This window comes from Brienomyrus brachyistius, chromosome 14 (genome assembly GCF_023856365.1).
Source record: "Brienomyrus brachyistius isolate T26 chromosome 14, BBRACH_0.4, whole genome shotgun sequence".
NCBI lineage: Eukaryota > Metazoa > Chordata > Actinopteri > Osteoglossiformes > Mormyridae > Brienomyrus > Brienomyrus brachyistius.
Genome location: NC_064546.1, coordinates 7731098 through 7747870, shown reverse-complemented (window position 1 = coordinate 7747870; position 16773 = coordinate 7731098). Strand labels below are relative to the sequence as shown.

At 38.9% G+C, this 16773-nt stretch overlaps 1 protein-coding gene across 2 annotated transcripts in view; it reads right to left on the bottom strand.

Annotated features, from left to right (window-relative positions):
• The window catches only part of g2e3 (G2/M-phase specific E3 ubiquitin protein ligase), a 56757-nt gene extending 40250 nt beyond the window's left edge, over positions 1-16507 (bottom strand). Inside the window, exons 1-5 of one of the 2 annotated variants that reach the window (XM_048974935.1) lie at positions 15566-16507; positions 15247-15344; positions 14988-15089; positions 3144-3268; positions 1720-1888 (exon numbers count right to left, since the gene is read on the bottom strand). In XM_048974935.1, coding sequence (XP_048830892.1) covers positions 1720-1888; positions 3144-3268; positions 14988-15089; positions 15247-15344; positions 15566-15614 — 543 coding nt within the window. In that variant the 5' untranslated portion in view covers positions 15615-16507. Of the gene's footprint in view, positions 1-1719; positions 1889-2627; positions 2833-3143; positions 3269-14987; positions 15090-15246; positions 15345-15565 lie in introns of those variants that run through there. The other variant, XM_048974936.1, reaches the window with a different exon arrangement.
• Positions 16508-16773: the final 266 nt, after the last annotated feature.

Sequence of the window (16773 nt, the reverse complement as noted above, 5' to 3'; positions counted from 1 at the left end):
TGCCCCCAAGTCCTCGTAGTCAGTAATGAATTGACAACAGAGAAAATGGGTAAATATTGCAATATTTATTAAACAAAAAAAAGAGGGGCATGTTACTCCTATACAGTACTTATACACTCATCCTTGTGACAATATAACCAATACCACATGATTACGTATCACCGATATCATTAATGACCAAATTATACAGAACCACAAAATAGAAATGCTAATCTGTACCATGTTTTTGTTATATACCTCGTAAATTAAACACACAATACTATGCCGGCTTGATGTTACAAGAAAGTGTCAGATTAAAAAAAAAATTGCTTCTTGAGGTTTTGGATATTTGAACAGTTACAAATAGAAACTATAAATAGAAATATTTTTGGAGCTAGCTCAAGCCAAAAATTTAAATATTCAGAATGATTTGGATCACTGGAAATCATATAATTAATATTAGTGATATTTAATTTGTGCATACTGCATTTTTAAGGTCCAGGTTTTTTGTCTAGGATACGCCACAAATCTGTCTCAGCAACCAACCTCAGTTACAAGTTAGCTGCCACTGTGACTGTGGAATCTTACTTTTCTTGTAATAACTTAAAAATTTTCAGTGCCATTAACTTTGCATTTTCAGTTATGGACCCAAGTATTATTTGCAAATTTTCACATTTTTCACATCTTATTTACACAACAGCTTGTAATTTTTGTCTCTACATGGTCGCGCGTTTACAATTCTCCTGTGCTGTCTGTATCACGCATGGCGGAGTTCCTCCCCGATGCGCGCGCGCACACACACAGGTGAGCACACTTCCACTAGCGTGCATTGGAAAATATGGTGCATCAACCACCTGAAAAGCAGACAAAAATATCTGCATTTTTTAAAGCCCAGAAAGATACACTGCAGTGACAAAAGCTGCAGACTTTCTGGATAATTGTCATAAAAAATGTTCTGAAGTTTAGCTCAGTTGTTATATTGACTGCTGTAATAACAACAAAAAAAAATACATGAACACCATGAATCCTGTCGGTGTTCGTTTGCACCCCCCCCCCCCCCCCCAAGTTATAAACATAGGGGAAACACTGAAGTCAAATATTAGCAAGTACATTACAGCACATTAACAGTACAAAGTATTCTATACACATTGTATTAAGCAATATGTAAGGGCATAAGTTAAGAAGGAGCGCATTAGCATTAAAACTTTTGGAACAGGATGTTATCCATTCATAGGATGGGCTATCCATTCATCCATTCATTTTCTATACCACCTAGTCCTATGCCAGGTCACAGGAGTTCAGAGCCTATCTCAAGAACAACAGGCGCAAGGCAGGAAAAACCCCAGGACAAGCCATTGCAGGCCACACAAACCAATCACACCTACGGACAATTTGGAAACTCCAATTCACCATAGCATGTTTATGGGTGGGGGGAAACCGGAGAACCCAGAAGAAATCCTAAGATGAGAAGAACATGAAAACTTCACACATGTAATCAGAGCAGAAATTCAAAACGCAGAGGTGTTAGGCAAAAGTGCTCTACCATGCCACCTCCAGACAACCATTAATGCTACACAAAAGCTGTACCAGTAATAAATGCATTGTGTTTAAGATGCCTGTTCATCTGTAATAATGATAAATCATCATCATAAACCAGTTTGTGAATTGCACTGAAACCAAGTCTCAGATCAAACTCGCCGAACAAACACGGGATAAAAACAAAGAACATAAAATATTTACCTGTAAACAATCCCGGTGAAACCAGCCACTATGACAACAGGGACATTTGAGCACTGTGTAGGACAAGACAGGCTCTACAGATTCTAAGCACACAGAGCAACAAAGTGAGTTGCTGGTGTATGATGACAGGGGCTGGATTTGAACAGGACGATGGTCTTTACAGAAAGATCTGTCAAGAGAAAACAGATTACTGAAACATTGCATCATACTGCTACTTGCGCATATTAAGCCTGTTTTATACCTACTGAGGACACACACACACACACTTCGGCGTACCAGAGTCCCTCTTGCTACTGTACCAGGTACTTTGATGCCAGGATTAGGGTGGCGCTGTAGGGCAAAGCTGCTGTTAAGCCCATGTTTATGAACTGTGGTACGGAAGTTTTATTTAAAAGAGTATTTTGTCAAAATTTCATTATGTGCTTATACAGTAAAATCCACTTATAACGAACTTCAAGGGACCTGGCAAAACAGTCCGTTATATCCAGAGTTGCTGTAAGCCCAAGACAAAACTACAGGACACCATTTACTCATGCCACACCACAGCAGACACACTTGTGGTATAGATTATTATATTGTACATGTAGTAATTCAACTTTACCTCACCAGATACGTGACTATTAATAATCCCGACTACATATCTGCGCTGGATATCACTGGCACGCCACACGTTTTGTAGGAGGAGCCTGCATGTCTGTTATAGCCAAACAAAACTACAGCTAAAAGCAGCCCTAGACACCAAATTCTTTGTCTGTTATATGCGAAATTCCGTTTTATGCAAGTCCACTATATCCCACGTGTTTTCTGCATGTTCTTAAAGGTGCACGGCCGGGACCAGCGGACATCGTCCGTTATAGATGATATTACATTATAAGTGAGTACACCATAGCATGTAGTACCGCCCTCACCTGAAGATTGCTATCCGCATTCTAAATAGCCACATTTCCACATGTTCAACTCGCATTCGCGTGGTAATTTGATGAACAACGGTGGTGAGACACGATCCAGATTCATCCCCATCATCGCCATAAAGGGAGGGGGTGTGCCCAGATGGACTGATAGCACAAAATCCCCGCTAAAACATCTTTTTTCAGTTTTGGGATGAAGTGCCACATTAAGTTCTACTCACATTCCAGGCTTCTTGCTGTGCAAAATCAATACAATCGAAGTTTACTCAGGTCACCAATAATTGGTATTGGCTTTGAAAAAAAAATATCACTCTCTAATAATAATTATAAGTACCAGACTAATGCTTAGTTTTACATTTCTGTATTCACAACTGTTATTCAATGGAAAAACACTGTTCTTCACCAATAACAATAGTTATCACTCATATAGCCCTAACAAAACTTAATGGCAGAAATCAACCTTTTTTTTATAAAGGCAAAATTTCTACATTATGTCAATGTGAAAGACATACTCACGGAAATTGTCCAGTAAACTGGAATATAAACTCTTGTTGGATTCCACATGGCAAATGGACCATCTTTCTGCAGCTTTTAATGTTGCAGCCAACTGAGGCCCCCTTCTTCTTGCAAGCGTTACAGGTCTAGACAGAGTCAGAGAGAGTTAGCCTAATGAGAAAATCTAGGCCTAAAAACTAAAGCAGCTTATGACAACTCTAATAAATTTCAAATGACAATAGAAATTGTTTATATGTTTACAATACAGTCAGCTGCCTTATCTGTGTGGAATATGTTCCGAGACCCTCAGCTGGTGCCTGAAATGGTGGATAGACCTGAACCCTATAAATATAATTTTTTTCCTATACATACACACTTATGATCATTTATTTTATAAATCAGGGAAAATAAGAGATTTACAATAGAACATATTCAACAATACACTGTAATAAGTTATGTGAATGTGGTCTCTTACTGTACGGTACTCACCCTTCACAAGTAATGGTTTTTAAATAAAGTTTATTTAAAAGAAAAAAAAGAAAATGGTTACTTGAACATACCACTGCCATACAATGACAGCTGATCTGATATCGACTACTAAATGATTAATGGGAGGGTAGCAAATATGGATACAATGGGATGAATCACATCCTGGACTGTGCGCTACTCAAAAAGGCGCACAATTTAAAACTTATTAATTACTTCTGGAATTTTCCATTTAATATTTTCAGACCACAGGTAACTGGAATGGCAGAAAGCAAAACCATGGATAAGAGGGGAACACTGCAAATGTTTACAACCTCGAAAAAATTAAGACCAAGTAAACTTAAAGACTATTTAAGGTCTTAAATGGCTCAACCCCAATTAAAATTTAAACCAAAAATTAAGACATTTTTAAGCCCTGCATGTTGATAAATGAGACTGAGGGTGTAATGTGTCCTGTGAAACTGACCAATAGGCGTGCCTGGATTTCATCTTGCAAGAAGTCACTTTAGGTTACACTTTACACTATGGTTATTAAAGAAGCAGATTAAATCCGCAAGATTGCTGTGTATTTTGAGAGTTTAAATTCAGAGCAACACAACTCGTTTTTTTGTTGAAAGCAAATGTCAGAAATGGTACAGCAAAAACCACTTGTTGAATTAAAATGGAATGATCCATAAAGTAGAAACCAAATGTTGGGTCAGAATGTGTGGTCAACCAGCAACCAGCACTTCAGTGCTTTGTTTCCACCAACAGTGCTGGTGCTTGTACAGGGCTGATATCCTCATGGTGCCTTTTGGGAACCTGCCTGCATTTCCAATGATTTAAAAAAAAAAAGAATTGAACAGCAATGTTACTTAGGCATTAGTGAGAATGAAGTAATGGTTCATATGTATTGCTTTTTCAGATTTATTCTGATCCTTTTTGGATTTTAAGTTTTTCTAAGCTGCCAAACTGCAAAAAAGTTTACAGAGTATGACTCATTGTGCTCTCTATTGACTGTATCCCCTTTTGTCTCCTTAATGGCTCCTCTGTTTATATATGCGAGTCTATTTTTGCCCACTGTTGTACCTCTGTCCTTACTTTTAGTATGGTACTTTCTCTATTCCACTGACTTCTAGTCAAATACCAGTACCAAAATTTCCAGTACCAAAAGTGCCAAACCAGCTGGGGTACTTCTTGGGTACATCAGTACTTTAGGGTGGGATTTTATTTGCAGACTGGTTATGCAAATAGCCTGCCTCAAATGCAATACAAATGCATCCTTCAAAACAGTTGCGAACTCTGGGGGGAAAAAAAAAATAGCAATCTGGTCGGAAGAACATATACAACAAAGATTAGGATGGCATTAAAAGATTTATTTTCTTTTAATATTTTATTTAATATACAGTAAAACCTTTTATTGCGAGTGTTTTGCAAGACGAGATTTTTATTTTTAAAATAAATTTAAACTTGATAAATGAGCGAGATCTTGCAATATGAGTATTATGTATAGGCTTTGCCTGGCGTCACATGGTAACAACTGAGCCAATGGTTCTTCTCTCTCTCTTGCTGCGGGATTGTGGGTAATCGTTTCCCATGCTCAGTCTCAGTCAGCGTGCCTCACTCGTGTAGTAAAAATTTTATAGAAAAGCACTACCCGAATAAGGGTGTAGCAGTGCAAGTGATGGATCTGTTATTGTATTGTTGTTAGTCACATTTCCACGAAATTGAGAAGGAGGCAAAAGTGGCTGTCATTGTATAGGTTCCTTCTTAGTCGCACAAAAAGGAAAACATTCCAGTGAACCAAAAGATAGCAGTGATTCCGTTATAGTGAAAGTTGTCCTACAAAATAACCGTCCCCTTCTCCTCTCTCTCGTCTCCCTCACACCATCCATAATTCTTTTCGATGGTAAAGTTCAGGTTGTTTTATGTATTTTGACTTTATATTTTGCATTAATCATTTTTATATAAATGTTTTTGGGTTGTGGAACGAATCATCTGAGTTTCCATTATTTCTTATGGGAAAATTTGCTTTGATATACAAGTGCTTTGGATTACGAGCACGTTTCCGGAATGGATTATGCTTGCAAGCCAAGATACCACTGTACTAGGACTACACCCTGTGATTTTGTTATATAGTGATTTGATTTTGCTATTATAGATGCTATAAGGAGTTCTTAAATATTTACTTAAATGATTTAAGTAAACCAGAGGCAAACCTTGAAGTCGCATACTTTTGGTACTCAAAGTAGCAAAAGTACGGTACCTGATGGGGTGGAAAAGAACCCAGTGTCTGCAAAAAATTGTACTTTGCTGTCAGCTTGATGATCACTTTGGCAAGTGCCACAATATTTTATTTATTCGATCTTTGACATGTCTATAATTAATTATTAGATCTGGCAACCAAATTGATCTTCAGCCTCCCAGAAACAATCAGAAACAGACTTCATGAGGGTGGCCCGAGAGCCCGACGTCCTCTAGTGGGCCCTGTGCTCACTGCCCAGCACCATGGAAGTAGATTGGCATTTGCCATAGAATACCAGAATTGGCAAGTCCGCCAATGACGCCCTGTACTGGTTCACAATGAGCACATGTGACAGCCATGAAAGGGTCTGGAGAAGTCGTGGAGAACTTTATGCTGCCTGTAACATTCAGTGATAGTCTGGGGAGGCATATCCATGGAGGGACGCACAGACAGTACCCTGACTACCCATTGTCAGACCATATGCTGGTGTGGTGGGTCCTGGGTTCCTACTGGTGCACGACAATGCCCAGCCTCATGTGGCAAAAGTTTGCAGGCAGCTCCTGGAGGATAAAGGAAGTGATACCATTTACTGGCCCTCACGCTCATCTAAGCTAAATGCGACAGAACACCTCTGGGACATAATGTTTCAGTCCATCCGACACACCAGGTTGCACCTCAGACAGTCCAGAAGCTCAGTGATGCCCTGGTCCAGATCTGGGAGGAGATCCCCCAGAACACCATCCATCGTCTCATTAGGAGCATGCCTCGACGTAGTCAGGCAGGCAAACAAGCACATGGGGGCCATACAAACTACAGAGTACTATTTTGAATTGCTGCAATGAAATTTCTGCAAAATGGACTTTTCGGGGTGTCTTTGAACATTTTCATCAAACGATGTGGCATTCTTTCGTTCCTAACACATTATCCAGTCCATATCAGCATTGATATCCAGCATATTTTTTTCCCATTGAGATCTGATGTGTTTTCAAATTGTTGCTTTAATTTAAAAAAAATTTTTGAGTAGTGCTGAGGGTTGAGGTCAGAGCTCTGTGTACGTCAGTCAAGTTCCTCCACGCCAGACTTGCTCATCCATGTCCTTATGGACCTCGCTTTGTGCACTGGTGCACAGTCATGTAGGAACAGGACGGGACCATACCCAAACTAGTCCCACAAACTTGGGAGCATGAAATTGTCTAAAATAGCTCTGAATACTGCAGTATTAAGAGTTCCTTTCACTGGAACTAAGGGGCCAAGCCCAACGCCTGAAAAACAACCCCACACCATAATCCCAACTCCACCAAACTTTACATTTGGCACAATGCAGTCAGGCAAGTTCCATACTTCTGGCAACCACCAAACCCAGACTTGTCCATCGGATTGCCAAACTCCAGAGAACAAGTCTCCACTGCTCTAGAGTTCATTGATGGTGTGTTTTACACCACTGCATCAGACGCGTTGCATTGAACTTGTATGTACAGCTTGGATGCAGCTGCTTGGTCATGGAATCCCATCTTATGAAGTTCTCCACTAAGTTCTCTCTAATCTGAAGGCTGCACAGTTTGGAGGTCTGTAGCTACTGACTCGGCAGACAGTTGGCAACTTCTGCAGACTGTGAGCCTGAGTATGCACTGTCCCCACTCAGATTTTACGTAGTCTACCACTTCGTGTCTGAGTTGCTGTTGTTCCCAATTGCTTCTGCTTTGTTATAATACCACTAACAGTTGATTGTGGAATATTTAGTAGTGAGGAAATTTCAGGAATGTGTTTATTGCAGAGGTGGCATCCTATCACAGTACCACGCTTGAATTCAATGAGCTCCTGAGAGTGACCCATTCCTTCACAATTGTTTATAGTAGCAGTCTGCATGCCTAGCTGCTTCATATTATACTTGGAACACCTGAATTTAATTAAATGGAGGGGTGTCCCAATATTTTTGTCTATAAAGTGTATGTGGTGCAGTAATGTAACCATCACAGACAGGCACTGCCTGCTGGGCTGAGTACATGACAGTAAGACGTTGACCTTTTTATCTGCCATGCGAGTTCATGGTTGTCATTGTTCTGGTAGTGTATATTCCACCAAGTGCTAACACCAAGACAGCACTAAACACCCTGCTAAAAGCAGTCAGCAAATTACAGACTGCTCACCCTGATTTTTCATACATTTCATAGATTTTTCATAGATGAGGACTTCAACCAAGCAAACATTAAAATAGTCCTTCCTAAATTCTACCAAAATGTGACGTGTCGAACGAGTGGCCAAAACACATTGGATAATGTATACAGCAGGGTCTCCTGGAGGGCCGGAGCCCTATACAGTTTTTGGTTCACTCATTTAACACACCTGATTCAATTCCTCGTGCTAAATACAACACAGTTCTTGAGCTGAATCATTTGTGGTGGAACAGGAAAAGAACTAAGATACACAGGGCTCCGGCCCTCCAGGACTGGAATTTGAGACCCCTTGTGTACAGAAACATTAGGGATGGATACAGAGTCTCCACCCTCCCCCACCTAGGCCAGTCCAACCACTTGTCCATTTATCTGACCCCTGAATACAGACCTCTCATTAGCAAATCAAAGCCAACTATAAAAACCATCCAGACTTGGCTGGATTCAACTCCAGAACATTTTTGATGCACATACTGGGACCTTTACTTTTTACAAGGGACATGTCCCGACGTTGTCAGGCAAGCATACAAGCACAAGGAGGCCATACAAACTACAAAGTACGATTTTGAGTTGCTGCAACGAAATTTCCAAACAATGTGGCATCCTTTCATTCCTAACACATTACCCAGTCCATATCAGTATAGATAACCACCATGTTTGTTTTTTACCCAATGAAATCTGTGTTTTCAAAGTGTTCCTTTAATTATTTGAGCAGTGTACACTAAATGTGTTCCTTCCAGTAACCATTTGAAAGACACCAACTCTCTCATCATTCACATACACCTTTATTTTCACGCTGTCCGATACTCTAGATTGAATTTTACACATTCTGTATCTATGCCTCTGCTAGCTTGTACTCATAGCGGAGCAATCTGATCATAGCTAGCACTTTAAGTGTTTATATCCAAAGTGCACTGTGGCATATCAAAACACCAGACAATTGCACACACGCACAAGTCTTTTTGTGGACTTCATATTTGGACTTCATATGGTCTTTACACACTCTACTCAAGTTAAATATTTTATACATAATAAAGTTTTTAGCATTGTCCACAAGACCACACTAACAGTATGACAATGACACACACACACACACCTTTGTTTACAGCATGTAATAGTTCAACTTTACACATTCCATAACACGTTGAGTGCACTAAGTAATGCTTTAGTGATGCACAAGAGTGGATAAAAAAAAAGCCATTGCTTCCATATAGTCCTTAGGCTGAGGGGGTCCCTGTGTGCATGAGAGGTGCCCTAAGTTTCTTTTCATATTATTGTAGTACACCATGTGGCATATCAAAAAAATTCAGGTAGACTTTTGGTAACCCGGCAAAAACCGCGAAAATGACGTCATAAACCACACCCATCGAGGCCGTATTGGATCCAAAATTTAGGGGTAGGGGAAACATAAATCTCTGTATCTTCAAAAGTATTAATGCAGAACAACAAAATACCCCATGAAATGTTTGTATCTAAGTACTCTATTCATTTAATTAATTATTATGCAAATTAGTATGTTATTGAGGTTAGAGGTCAAAGGTCAAAAGATCACGGGGGAAAAAAGGGGCAAGTGCAAATTTGACAGTTACTTGAAAAATAACCTGGCAAATCATGGATTTGTTTATTTTGACATTTATAAAGCTTGGACGTCTTAGAATAGATGCTCTGGGTTGTTTTAATATGTATTTTAGGCCCTTTAATGCCTAAAAACATATCACTGAATAAATTGAAATACAACAAATATTTAAGGCACCATTTTCTGCAAAATTTTAAAGCACAGTGTGCAATCTTGCCTTTGCCTTCACTGTTGGCCATTGAATGTCATGATTTTAAAGACATTATAAAGAAATTATTTTTCTGAGGGTCTAAGACTTAAGTCCTTTCAAATTTTTATTAGGGTCAAAGACTTAAGTCCTTTCATATAGGTGTAAAAGTTCAAATTAGTTCCGAATTTTCCCATGGCGCACATCCTTTTGAGAGGGGCTACACCGTGAACCTAGCCTTGAACATCTTGAAGCTTTTGTTTTAATCAAGGTAAGTGTCTTTCAGTTCAAGTCTTCAGCAAAAGATGGCATTTATATCTTATTCTGATAGGTGGCACCACACAACTTCCTTTGTTTTGAAGAGATGATGTTTTGCATCACAAAAGGAAAAAAAATCACCAGAATTGCAATCTGTTCCCATCCATATAAATGTTGCTAATTACAGGATTGGCTATACTGTAGAAATGTAAATGTTTCTGTCATTAAAAAGGTCAGTAATTAAATAAACAATTGAAATTAAACAATGCTGTGCTAAGCCTATAGCCTGGTATGCTCAGATCATGTGCTCAGGTAGCTGTGTGGTAGGCCACTATGCCTGCATTGAATACTAAAGGCATTACTACACATCTTTTTATTTAGCTGTGTTGTATCTTATTATGTATGACTCATTTTGTGTCTAGATCTAGAGACAAAACTAACTGATGATGAGAGTTCCCGCGAAGGACAGTGAGCTACAGACGGCCTGTATAGCTTATGTGATAGCCAATATGAGAAAGATAAAAACAAAGGATATACAGACCTTGGGCGATTTCTGTGAACAGTTCCTGGACTATATCTCTACCATTGCTCAGGGGCCAGACAGATTGGATTTAGTATTCGATTCCTATGTGGAGGGTTCCATAAAAGATTCAGAGAGAAACCGCCATCAAGACAAAGCCCCAATTGAAATGAACTATATACATTATAACACACCATTACCTGTATAAATGGATAGATTCTGGTCATCCAGCACAAATAAACTGAAACTCCAGATGCTACTTCACATGCAGGCCATAAAGAATGGAATAGAAACACCTTCCACCGTCCATGTTGTGGCAAGTTGTTTTTCAGGTGCATCTGGGGGTGCAACATGCAAGGGTGTCATGGATGGTGTTTCAACTGAAATACCAGACACGTGTCCAGAAGTAGAAGAGGCAGATGCTCGTATCATCCCTCATACAATGCACGCAGTCAGAAGTGGAATTCAGCGTATTGTCATCTTGTCTGGCGACACAGATGTGTTTGTTCTTCTCATGCATTACTGGGATATTTTCCATTCAGAAGGTCTAAGGGAACTTTGGTTGAGAGCAGGTGTTGGGGATTCAACAAGGTACATTCCAATTCATATACTAGCAGTAAAAACTGGAAAAGAACTTTGCTATTTGCTACCACTAGTACATACCTTGACTGGATGTGATTACACTAGCAAAGTGGGGAGAAAGCATGCAGCTTTAAATGCTAATCCATATGACTATTTCAAAGCTTTTGATTCTGGACCAAGTTGCACTGATGATTTCGCAGCATCCTGTGAAGCATACTTGGTTCAAGTCCTTAAACAGAACACCACAGGCACAACAATGGACCAGTTAAGGGACTACCTTTACCATCACAGTAAAGGTGTCTCCTTGGATCAGCTTCCCCCTACCAGCCATGCAGTAGAACAGCATATCCGTAGAGTCTACTATGCAGCATATCAAATGGTTACATTGTTACACCCTCATAGACCAACAGTACTGAATCCAACTGCCTTTGGCTTCAAGAAGACAGATGAACTGCTGTTGCCAATTAAAGGCCTGAGACCAATTCCTGAAGAATACACAGTACTTTGCAACTGCAAGAAATGCAGCAATGACAGATGTGCCTGCCGTCAAGCTGGACTTCAATGCATAAGTTTCTGCAAGTGTCAAAGTCTCCAGGGTGAAGAACAGACTGTGCAATGCAAGAATCCATCTGGTTCAGTTCATGGATAGAGTCTCAGACTACTCACTGTGTATGACTACCCCCATGCCGTGCTAGCCCTTTGTGACAGTGATAGTTATGCCTAAATGTGCAGTCATTTTGAAAATTTATACATTTACACTCTGTTCCTGGCCTTCAATAATATATCAATAATATATTCTTGCTTGGAATACATGAAGGCATCATTTATTGAATATAGAATAGATCCCTGATTCCATTCCTTGTAAACTAATTAAAAGCTAATTGCATCAAATCTAATTCATGCACTGTCCTTTGAAAAGGCTTTAAAAAGGGTTAAAAAAGATCACAAATTAACAATAAGAAACTCTTTTGGAAAAGGAAGCTAAAAAGCATTGTTGAATATTGCTAAGCTAATGTATTTGTGGTTAGGTACCTAGCTGCATTATAATTTGAGTGCACTATACAATTTTTTCAAATGATATTATGTAATGTTCGTGGGCAATAAAGGGCCTAAAGACATATCAAAACAATTAATAATATCTATTCTAAGATTTCCATGCATTACAAATGTCAAAATAAATAAGTCCATGATTTGCCAGGTTCTTTCAAGTAACTGTCAAATTTCCACTTGCCTCCGATTTTCGTGACCTTTGGTGACATCAATAATGTAGTCATTTGCATAATGATTATTTAAATGTATAGAGTATTTAAATACAAACATTTCAAGGGGTATTTTGTTGTTCTGCGATTAATACTTTTGAAGATACATAAATTTCTGTTTCCCCTACCCCTAAATTTTGGTTCCAATGCGGCTTCAATGGGCGTGGCTTATGACGGCATTTTCTCGGTTATTGCCGGGTTACCAAAAGTCTACCCAAACTTTTTTGATGTGTCTCATGGTGTACTTCAATAATATGAAAAGAAACTTAGGGCACCTTTCATGCACACGGGGACCCCCTCAGCCTATGGATTAATAGGCAATTTTTATGGCAAACCACACAAAAGCACACAGCCATTTTCTTCTTTTTACACCTTGAACTAAATAGCTCGCCATTAACATCCATTTCATTCATTCTTCACCGTTCTGTCAATGTCCGACACATCTGTGCCTTCCTTTAACAGAAGCGCGTGCAAGCTGATAAAACCGCAAGAAAATTGACGAGCGCAAGTGATGCAAATCAAAGGGCCTATGTCCGGTAAAATATGGCTTTTGGACTATTAATATATCCTTGACAATTAATATATATGAGAATTTTTGTAGGCTTCTAACATTCTAGTGTTAAAATGAGTTTAGGCTGTTTGCAATATATTATGATTATTATTATTGGATACACCAGGCAACATGAAGCTCGTGCCATTGACCCTTTTGCAGATCTCGTCTTTGTTTTGGGACATTAAAAGCCTTTGAAACTGATGTGGCACTAAATGCTGGGGAATAATTTTCTCCTCTCCTTATGAAGTTTGGCATCTTAAACAAGCGTCGGGAAATAGCTGCAGCCTGTAGGCTACTCCACAGCCGTCAATGTTTAAGCGAACTGCCGAAACCATAATGTTTATTTTTTAAAAAGAATAATTAAATCGTAATTAAACCAAAGAAAAAGACAGCCTTTCCAGAACTTCTGTCTGCCGATGCTTGTTTAGCCCCCTCCCCATTTTTTTCCTTCGGATCTGCATCAATTTCATTATTAACCTTTAGTGCACTCAGTTGATGGAAATTTGTCATAGCGACAGAAAACTTTAATCCATGCGCAATATTTGAAAGATTTCAAATACCGTGCTGTCATAGTGTATTGTATAAAATACTTTATTTCTAGTTATGAAATAAACTATCCCTGATGTTGTGTCTGTTCTTCCGACCAGATCGCAATTAAAGCTTGTGTCACTTCATTTGACCACGCATACATTATTATTTATTTCTATATTTACACCTGTGACCCAATAGGTTAACCGGAAAAATCCCAAATACTAGCAAGCTGAAAGGAGCCATATCACCACTTGTTGTAGCCGAGTCAAACATACTTCAATACATCGATTCCCCTGCTGTGGAATCCCTATACTGGGACAAGGACTAGTCCAATTAAAAGGCTTAGTCGAGCTATAACTGTATCTCACCTTAGCTGTGCATGTAAATGTACCGAGTGTTTCCTAAGTCTCATGGAGACAAGAGTTAAATGAGCAGAGAACAAATCAAGCAAACATGGATGCACATAACTTTTACAAGCGATCAATTGTTGTAACAGCTCAAATGTGTTTGTATTAAATGCATTTGCTTAGAGAAGAAATCAAAGTGAGAATTAGTATATAAAGGTTAAGATGCAGGATAATTTCTTGTCCAATCAATGCAAATGCACATAAAATAAGTACGCATTTGCGTTGTTACAACAACTGATTGTCGCATGTATCACTTTTGAAGGTGAGTGCTTACTTACATACCAGTTATGTGCATCCCTGAACATTCTCAACAATTCTTAAAAGATAATTAAACTAATAAACATTAAACAATTCCAGTAAGAAAATAGGGATCCTGCAGCTAACGCTGCTTGGGCCATTAATAATAGGACCTTTCTGTAAACAATCTCTGACCATTTAATAGGTAGGTAATTCAATTATAGCTCAACAGCGGAATCAATCAATTTTCTTCACACACGAGAATGTTAAATTTTCCTTGCCGTTTGTGGGTGTATCCGCAATAGCATCGGTCCACTTCTGTTTGGTGAAAATAACTGGCACGCAAGGTGGATGGTGTGAATTTGAAAAACTATTTTTACAAGTTTTAAACCCTAAGTCAGACATGCTGTATAATTCATTCATTCCATTCATTTTCCAAACCGCTTATCCTACTGGGTCGCGGGGTGTCCGGAGCAGATCCCGGAACGTGCTGTATAATGCAAGTCCTAAATCGCAGCCTATGCAATTTGCTAATCACATTATTTCAAATAGCAATTTTGATCTGAATTTCCCCACTGCTGGCTCTTTCAAATCTAGCCTCCTAACCATGTATTTGTGGCATGTTGCATAACCATATCTCCTAATCATATTTCATATATGGTGAGCATGCTGACACAGCATGGCTGCAGTCGCATCATCCAGGTAAGTGCTACATATTGGTTCTGCAAAGCGCTTATGGTGTCTTGAAAAACACTACATAAACCTAACATTCATTCAAGTCCTGCATGTCTCAGAAGTGCACTGATATGTCCACAATCTTCTCAATTTCAAGTTTACCTACTTTAGATTAGAAATATAGAAGTGACAGACTCACCAATCTCGAAGACCTGCGTATCTCTTGTTTGATGTCCTCCACTAAAAAGCCATAGATTCCTTCATCTTCCTCTCCACGTTGATACACTCCACTGGCCATAAGCTGGTATACAACAATTTTAGTGTGTAAGTAGGCCTGAACGACGTTTGAATATCGACAAGAGGGGAGGGGTCACAACAGTTTACATACCTACTGCGATATGTAAATTACCATAAATTACGTAAAGTTGCTGTGTATACCATTCACGTACAACACTCACCAGACAAAAGTAGTGTACAGTAAGGTTGTGATTCTTCAACGTGATCTTCTCTCCATACTTGTTCGGACAGTCATCAGCAAGCTTACAAAGTTCACAACCTTTAGACGAGTAAAGTTGCAACATATTATAAATAAACTTTTGCACATGTTAAAAACATTTGGTAAGCTACCGATAATTAGCTACTTCTTAAACCGCCGTTAATGGCATGGTCATAAGAATAATACGTTCATTAATATTCGTCTTTAAAAAACTCTTAAGCTCCGGCAAAACCACCTAGCTGCTAAAATCTATTTAAAAGAGTAGGCAGCTCGTTACTCACGTTCCTTGGATTTTGATTCGACCACTTCAGAATGCATAGTCTTCAGCATCTTTTAGACGTACTAAACACCACAATAGAGTTTACCTTAAAGACTTTGTATCATTACCAACGAAAATAAAATAAAACATTAAATGCGAACTGCATGTAAGCTTAGTCTAACTCCACAACGATGGTATACTAAAAAGATCCTTGACTCAAATATAATATATATAGTTTTAATAAGCATAAGAGATTGTAACCCGCACAACTAACGGGTACAAAAACAAAGCAAGTATTCACGTACTGAGCTGTAAGAAACAAAGGCTTGATCTAAAATCTAACGAAAACAATGAACGGTACATCAAAAACTAACTCCACAAAAAAATCGCAGAAAAGACCAAAACACTAAACAATATAGGTGTTTGGTGTCGCGTTAATAATATTCATAAATAAAGCACAAGCAGCCGCTTTCTCTCCAATTCCAGCATCTAACAACCGAAGTCTCTCGAACTTGCCTATGGAACAAAAATTCAAATGAATACATCCGGAAACCTAGAGGAGGCGCTTATTGCGCGTCATTTCCCCAAACTAGTTCGGCGTAAATCACGCCGCGCAGGCATAACCACGTCCGGCAACTATGACAAACCACGCCCGCACTTCTGGCGAAACCTCAAGATTGATTTCGTTGGCTACGTCAAACGTTTTCTTCTCAAAGATGTTATTGGTCCAATGACAGAGAAATTTTTGTAATGAAACCCACATTTATTTATTTATTTGATGAACCATTTATAATTCTGACATTATCGTCAAAGTAAAGCCCAGCGACTCAAAGCAGGGAAGCTTCTTTCATTTATATGTAATATCACGTGAATGATGACGCCCGATGAGTCCCGGGGTGCTCTGTCAGGTGTCGATTCTCGTGAGCCCTTCGAAACTTTTAAAAACGAAGTGAAACCTTTGGGCGCCGTTTTTTTCGGTGGAGAGATTGCTATACAGTTTGGATTACATATAACACCCTTTGATGCAATAGTGAAAGTGGCTCGTATGTTTCGGAAAATGATTATTATTAATTTATTATTATTATATTAATTTCATTGCTTGGCTGCCACACGGCGAGGCTGGCTTTCCATTCCTTTGTTATAAATCGATGTGTATGAAAGCATCTGCCAAATTAATACATGTATATTATTATACTCATATTATTAATCATTATTGCACTGGTTAGGTTT